Below are 7,884 nucleotides of genomic sequence, written 5' to 3'. Positions count from 1 at the left end.
TATATTTGACTAGTGACCTAGAAATAATGTGGAATTTTCATCATTTCACATAACTTTTGTTTTTTTCTTCCAAAATTCTAAAACTTTCTTCATTTCCAGGATTAAATAAAGAAATGTGATCTCATTTGGTCCCCACTGTCCGTCCTAGACTCTGAAGTAGTGATACTATCACAGTACCAAAGTGAAATGGCTTCTAAATAAAACAGCATTCATATTATTGCATAAATATACAATTTACATTTTACACATTCATTGCAAGACTTTACAAGTTTATAGAACCTGTTCAATTTAACAACAGACACGTTAAGCTATAAATCAGAATGAACTACAGTATATGTACACAAAGCAGTTTTTATAGTAAAGTTGGTGGCTTTGTCCAATAGGTCTTTGGTAAGACATTATCTTCCATGGAGCGTTTGTTAGCTGGCAGGGTAACAGGGCAATCAGAGTTAAGTACTGTATACAAGACCCTCCACCACTTCATATTTGTGTCTGTCCTTTTGCCATACTCAGTGACAGCCACATGTTCCCTCCACCACTGGACACTACAATGTTAGGACATAGATGTGTGTCTTCTACTGGGATTTTTTCTGGCTCTCTCTGGCAGCTTTTCTCTTTAACTGCAATGTCTTCAGTTCTGTCATGGTTGAAAAGGTTCTCCATACCCACACAGCCTAAAACACACAAAGTAAACACATATGCATTTATATATATATATATATATATATATATATATATATATATATATATATATATATATACACACACACACACACACACACACACACCAGCCACTTTATTAGTTACTTATTTACACATATTTTAGTTACCCTACTGTAAGTGAGAGTGCGAGCACGAAACAAGTTACATAAAAAAAATATTTTTAATTATATATTAAATAAATGTAGCCTGTATTATATTAAATATATCTATACTCTATATTGAATATAGACACTCAACGGCCACTTTAGTAAGTACACATTTACATCTACTTATTCATACGATTATCTAATCAACCAATCATGTGGCAGCAGTGTAATGTATAAATTAATTCAGATATGGGTCAGGAGCTTCATTTAATGATCACATCAACCATCAGAATGGGGAACATTTTTTATTTAGATCATGGCATGATTGTTGGTGCCAGACAGGCTGGTTTAAATATTTCTGTAACTGCTGATCTCCTGGGATTTTCATGCACAACAGTCTCTAGAGTGTATAGAACAACCAGTGAGCAGTAGTTCTTTGGACAAAAACACCTTGTTGATGAGAGAGGTCAATGGAGAATGGCAAGACTGGTTTGAGCTGACAGAAAGGCTACGGTAACTCTGATAACCACTCTATACAATTGTAGTGAGCAAAATAGCATCTCAGAATGCACAACATGTCAAACCTAGAGACAAATGGGCAACAACAGCAGAAGCCCACTTTGGGTTCCACTTCTGTCAGCCAAGAACAGAAAACTAAGGCTGCGGTGGGTCTACCATTTGTGTACCTCAGCAGAAATCCAGATTTGTCAGACCAGGAGATGTTTTTCCAATCGTCTACATTCCAGCCTTGCTGAAACACCCCCAGATCATCACCGATCCTTCAACTGGTCATCTAATGGTTAGACAGAGACCTGGAGAGGCCTACAAGCCACAGTGTCTCGCACCCACTTTGAAATTTGGTGAAGGATTTGTGATGATCTGGGGTGCTTCAGCAAGGCTGGAATCAGGCAGATTCGTCTTTGTGAAGGATGCATGAATCAAGCCACATACATAAAACTTGCTTCCTTCTGCTCTGACAATGTTCCCCAACTCTAAGAATTGTTTTTTCCAGCAGGACAATGCTCCATGCCACACAGCCAGGTCAATCAAGGTGTGGAGGACCACCGGATCAAGACCCTGTCATGGCCAGCCCAATCTCCAGACCTGAACCCCATTGAAAACTTCTGGAATGTGATCAAGTGGAAGATGGATGGCCACATGCCATCAAACAAAGCCGAGCTGCTTGAAATTTTGCACCAGGAGTGGCATAAAATCACCAAACAGCAATGTGGAAGACTGGTAGAGATCATGCCAAGACGCATGAAAGCGGTGATTGAAAATCAGGGTTATTCCACCAAATATTGATTTCTGAACTATTTCCAAGTTAAAACATTAGTACTGTGTTGTTTAAAATTGAATATGAACTTGTTTTCTTTGCATTATTCGAGGTTTGACAATACTGCATTTTTTTTTTTTTTTTTTTTTTTTGACCAGTTGTCATTTTCTGCAAATAAATGCTCTACATGACAATATTTTTATTTGGAATTTGGGAGAAATATTGTCAGTACTTTATAGAATAAATTGAAAAAGTTAATTTTACTCAAACGCATACCTATAAATAGTGAATCCAGAGAAACTGATGTTGCAGTGGTCTCTTGATTTTTTATATACAGTTGTGCTCAAAAGTTTGCATACCCTGGCAGAAATTGTGAAATTTTGCCATTGATTTTTAAAATAGGACTGATCATGCAAAAAAACTGTCTTTTATTTAAGGATAGTGATCATATGAAGCCATTTATCATCACATAGTTGTTTGGCTCCTTTTTAAATCATAATGATAACAGAAATCATCCAAATGGCCCTGATCAAAAGTTTACATACCCTTGAATGTTTGGCCTTGTTACAGATACACAAGGTGACACACACAGGTTTAAATGGCAATTAAAGGTTAATTTCCCACACCTGTGGCTTTTTAAATTGCAATTAGCGCCTGTGTATAAATAGTCAATGAGTTTGTTAGCTCTCATGTGGATGCACTGAGCAGGCTAGATACTGAGCCATGGGGAGCAGAAAAGAACTGTCAAAAGACCTGCGTAACAAGGTAATGGAACTTTATAAAGATGGAAAAGGATATAAAAAGATATCCAAAGCCTTGAAAATGCCAGTCAGTACTGTTCAATCACTTATTAAGAGGTGGAAAATTTGGGGATCTCTTGATACCAAGCCAAGGTCAGGTAGACCAAGAAAGATTTCAGCCACAACTGCCAGAAGAATTTTTCGGGATACAAAGAAAAACCCACATGTAACCTCAGGAGAAATACAGGCTGCTCTGGAAAAAGACGGTGTGGTTGTTTCAAGGAGCACAATACGACGATACTTGAACAAAAATGAGCTGCATGGTCGAGTTACCAGAAAGAAGCCTTTACTGCGCCAATGCCACAAAAAAGCCCGGTTAAAATATGCCAGACAAAACCTTGACACGCCTTACAGCTTCTGGCACACTGTAATTTGGAGTGACGAGACCAAAATAGAGCTTTATGGTCACAACCATAAGCGCTATGTTTGGAGAGGGGTCAACAAGGCATATAGTGAAAAGAATACCATCCCCACTGTGAAGCATGGTGGTGGCTCACTGATGTTTTGGGGGTGTGTGAGCTCTAAAGGCACGGGGAATCTTGTGAAAATTGATGGCAAGATGAATGCAGCATTTTATCAAAAAATACTGGCAGATAATTTGCATTCTTCTACACGAAAGCTGCGCATGGGATGCTCTTGGACTTTCCAGCACGACAGTGACCCTAAGCACAAGGCCAAGTTGACCTTCCAGTGGTTACAGCAGAAAAAGGTGAAGGTTCTGGAGTGGCCATCACAGTCTCCTGACCTTAATATCATCGAGCCACTCTGGGGAGATCTCAAACGTGCGGTTCATGCAAGATGACCAAAGACTTTGCATGACCTGGAGGCATTTTGCTAAGACGAATGGGCAGCTACACCACCTGCAAGAATTTGGGGCCTCATAGACAACTATTACAAAAGACTGCACGCTGTCATTGATGCTAAAGGGGGTCATTTAATTTTTTTCTTTGTTGCCATGTTTTGTTTTATGATTGTGCCATTCTGTTATAACCTACAGTTGAATATGAATCCCATAAGAAATAAAAGAAATGTGTTTTGCCTGCTCACTCATGTTTTCTTTAAAAATGGTACATATATTACCAATTCTCCAAGGGTATGCAAACTTTTGAGCACAACTGTATGTGTGTGTGTGTGTGTGTGTGTGTGTGTGTGTGTGTATATATATGACACATCCTCTGTAAACTTAATGAGACGAAATGTATTAAAAGAATATTATAAAAGGAAAAACTTACCACAATAATAACAGTGTTGATCAAGAGTGGAACTGAGTATACTAGCGATATGAACATTCCTTTTGAATCAAAGTATTGGAACTTTGAAAAAGACCTAAAAAAGACATTTAATAATATTTTATATATATATCTATATATAAATAACATAACTTCATAGGCTTTTATGGTTGTGGTGTGTGTGTGTGTGTGTATACTCACCTCCAATTCATTGCAGCCAGCTCGTTCAGGTATTCTGCACTGTAAACCATAGCAACTGCAGACAGATGAAACGATATTTAAACTGCTGTTCTTTTAACAAAATCTGAAGTGATGGGCTTTCAATCGAATAATGGAGGAGACACGAGACACATCATATTGTTTGACTTTTTGTTCCTGTTTGTTGTCTTTCCTGTTTGTAATAGTTTTGTGAAGTTCCTTTGACATGTTATATATTTACCATGATAAACCACGGTCATTAATATTTCCACTGGCAAAAACTCACCCATCAATAGAAAGTGGCATATCTGAAGGCGATAGTACTTGCAGGAGAGGATGGTGAAAGCAAAACAAAGGACATGAAGCACCAATAGACCCATCAGCCAGGGCTCAGACCAGTCAACCTGGAAATACGATCACATTTTTACTCTTAGTTCCAACTAAATTATATATATATATATATATTCGTCCTCCTTAACATTCCCTATTTATTCCACATGGCCCCAGTTATGCTAAACAATGATAACTGGAAACTTGACCATTTCCAGGGTTAGCTCTTTCTTAAACACGAAATATACAAATCTAATGTTGGTCTAAACTTACAGACTGGAGAAAGGTCCAAGCTGATGTAATGCGAACATTGCTGTATCCATCAATGGGAACTGAGCTAATATTTTTTGATTTTGGCTCGGTCATTTTGTTTCTTTTTCTTGTTTTATGGCGGTTATCAACCCAGCTTTTAGTGCATTTCCGCCACCTAATGGGTTGAAGTGTGGAGCATTGATGTAATGGGGGAAAAACACCCTATCGGCTAAATCCTGCCATTCAAATTTGTTTTCTTAAAGGTGCACTCAGTAATTTTAATCCAATACACGTTTTGTCAAATTCTGCAAATATCTCCTCACAGAATCAGAATGAGCTTTATTGCCAAGTATGCTTACACATACAAGGAATTTGTCTTGGTGACAGGAGATTCCAGTACACAACAATACAAAAACAATACAAAAACAGCAGCAAGACATAGATAATAATAAAAAATAAAAAATAATTATACACATACAATTATACACACACACACACACACACACACACACACACACACACACACACATCACACACACACATACATACATACATACACGCATACGTAGTGCAAATCTAATACAAATCTGTTATCTGTTATGTACAGTGCAAATACAAATCTGTTATTTATTTTTTGTATTCAATTTGTAATAATTTTTTTAAAGTCTTGTTGCTGTTTTGTGTTGTTGTGTACTGAAAGCTTCTGTCACCAAGACAAATTCCTTGTGTGTGTAAGCATACTTGGCAATAAAGCTCATTCTGATTCTGATGTTATATTGATATTTTTAATTATTTATTATTAAAGCAATAAAATAAAAATGATGATGATAATAATAATAATAATAATAATAATGTATTAGCAGCTCAAAAAGAAACGTAGATGCTTCCGCATTCGTCACGATCTATCTATTTCAACCACGCCTCCTCGCCGGCCGTCCTGACATTTTCCAGTAGAGGGCGTTGTTGATAGCAGTTTATTCAAATACGGCGACAGACATATCAAATATGTTTAATATTCTGTGTTTTCTCAATTTGATACTGATTTTACATAACATGTTTTTTTTAACACTTCAATCCTTAAAAAAGAATGAAAATGATGTGTAACTGAGATAACAACATCCACGTTTTTAGAGAGACGTGACCATAGATGTGTGTGTGTGTGCGTGTGCGTGTGCGTGTGTGTGTGTGTGTGTGGACGTGACGGTCAACTAGCGTGTTACGACAGTAAATCACCGTTTGCGGATACCATGCAAATGAATGGAGAGTGCCGTAAACTGACACCTACATGTCGCACAATTATCAGCGTGTTCTATTATAGTAATGATTTATCGTAGTAAACTCCACACATAGTTCCTTACAAAAGGATTTTTAGTATAACATATGTTGAAGATTAGTGGACAGGCGGCCAATGCATTAAATGATGAGTTATTTCCTCACAAAAGCAGTTTATTCAGCACACTGAAGCATCTGTTCCATAGAAATCCATTATAAAAACGGCCTCTTGTGTCATCGCCTGTGTACCGCCCATAGAATGTCTATGGGTTCGCCGCGTATTTCATATATTTTAGGCTAACATTGTAGGCTCACCCATAGATATCTATACGGGCTCACCTATGTAGAAGTGTTCTGGTTTTTATATTTTGGTAGAAGGTCTCTGGTGTAGCTGGTCACAGTCTTACATTATATTTCAAAATAAAGGTCCTGTGCAATTCTTCTGCAGGCGGCTGGAATGACATTGCAAAGAAGTTAAGTTTAGTTAACTCACAAATGTTATGACAAATTTAGACCGTCATCCGTAAATTGTATCATTATTATTTGATAATATTGTAAAATGTTAAATGTAATGTCCAATGGTATGACCATTTAACTTTTACTTTTCATTTGAACCATACAAAGAATAGCTGGTCCTGGCTTTATATACACTATATTGCCAAAAGTATTCACTCATCTGCCTTTAGACGCATATGAACTTAAGTGACATCCTATTCTTAATCCATAGGGTTTAATATGACGTCGGCCCACCCTTTGCAGCTATAACAGCTTCAACTCTTCTGGGAAGGCTTTCCACAAGGTTTAGGAGTGTGTTTATGGGAATTTTTGACCATTCTTCCAGAAGCGCATTTGTGAGGTCAGACACTGATGTTGGATGAGAAGGCCTGGCTCGCAGTCTTCGCTCTAATTCATCCCAAAGGTGCTCTATCGGGTTGAGGTCAGGACTCTGTGCAGGCCAGTCAAGTTCTTCCACACCAAACTCGCTCATCCATGTCTTTATGGACCTTGTTTGTGCACTGGTGCGCAGTCATGTTGGAACAGGAAGGGGCCATCCCCAAACTGTTCCCACAAAGTTGGGAGCATGGAATTGTCCAAAATCTCTTGGTATGCTGAAGAATTCAGAGTTCCTTTCACTGGAACTAAGGGGCCAAGCCCAGCTCCTGAAAAACCACCCCACACCATAATCCCCCCTCCACCAAACTTCACAGTTGGCACAATGCAGTCAGACAAGTACCGTTCTCCTGGCAACCGCCAAACCTAGATTCGTCCATCAGATTGCCAGATGGAGAAGCGTGATTCATCACTCCAGAGAACGCGTCTCCACTGCTCTAGAGTCCAGTGGCGGCGTGCTTTACACCACTGCATCCGACACTTTGCATTGCACTTGGTGATGTATGGCTTGGATGCAGCTGCTCGGCCATGGAAACCCATTCCATGAAGCTCTCTACGCACTGTTCTTGAGCTAATCTGAAGGCCACATGAACTTTGGAGGTCTGTAGCGATTGACTCTGCAGAAAGTTGGCGACCTCTGCGCACTATGCGCCTCAGAATACGCTGACCCCGCTCTGTCATTTTACGTGGCCTACCACTTCGTGGCTGAGTTGCTGTCATTCCCAATCTCTTCCACTTTGTTATAACACCACTGACAGTTGACTGTGGAATATTTAGTAGCGAGGAAATTTCACGACTGGACTTGTTGCACAGGTGGCATCCTATCA

General features: G+C 38.8%; 1 protein-coding gene across 1 annotated transcript; it reads right to left on the bottom strand.

The window, feature by feature from the left end:
• Positions 1-333: 333 nt before the first annotated feature.
• On the bottom strand, positions 334-5,091 carry LOC127419929 (transmembrane protein 18). The gene is made up of 5 exons (XM_051661753.1): positions 4,916-5,091; positions 4,599-4,716; positions 4,316-4,370; positions 4,118-4,211; positions 334-674 (listed from the first exon to the last, which is right to left on the bottom strand). Exons 1-5 carry the CDS (start codon positions 5,006-5,008, stop codon positions 576-578), a joined length of 459 nt encoding a protein of 152 aa, XP_051517713.1. The 5' UTR covers positions 5,009-5,091; the 3' UTR covers positions 334-575.
• Positions 5,092-7,884: the final 2,793 nt, after the last annotated feature.

The sequence above is a fragment of the Myxocyprinus asiaticus genome, chromosome 29, assembly GCF_019703515.2.
Source record: "Myxocyprinus asiaticus isolate MX2 ecotype Aquarium Trade chromosome 29, UBuf_Myxa_2, whole genome shotgun sequence".
Lineage (NCBI taxonomy): Eukaryota > Metazoa > Chordata > Actinopteri > Cypriniformes > Catostomidae > Myxocyprinus > Myxocyprinus asiaticus.
Note: the sequence above shows the minus strand (reverse complement) of the source record. Positions and strands in the feature narration are given on the sequence as shown.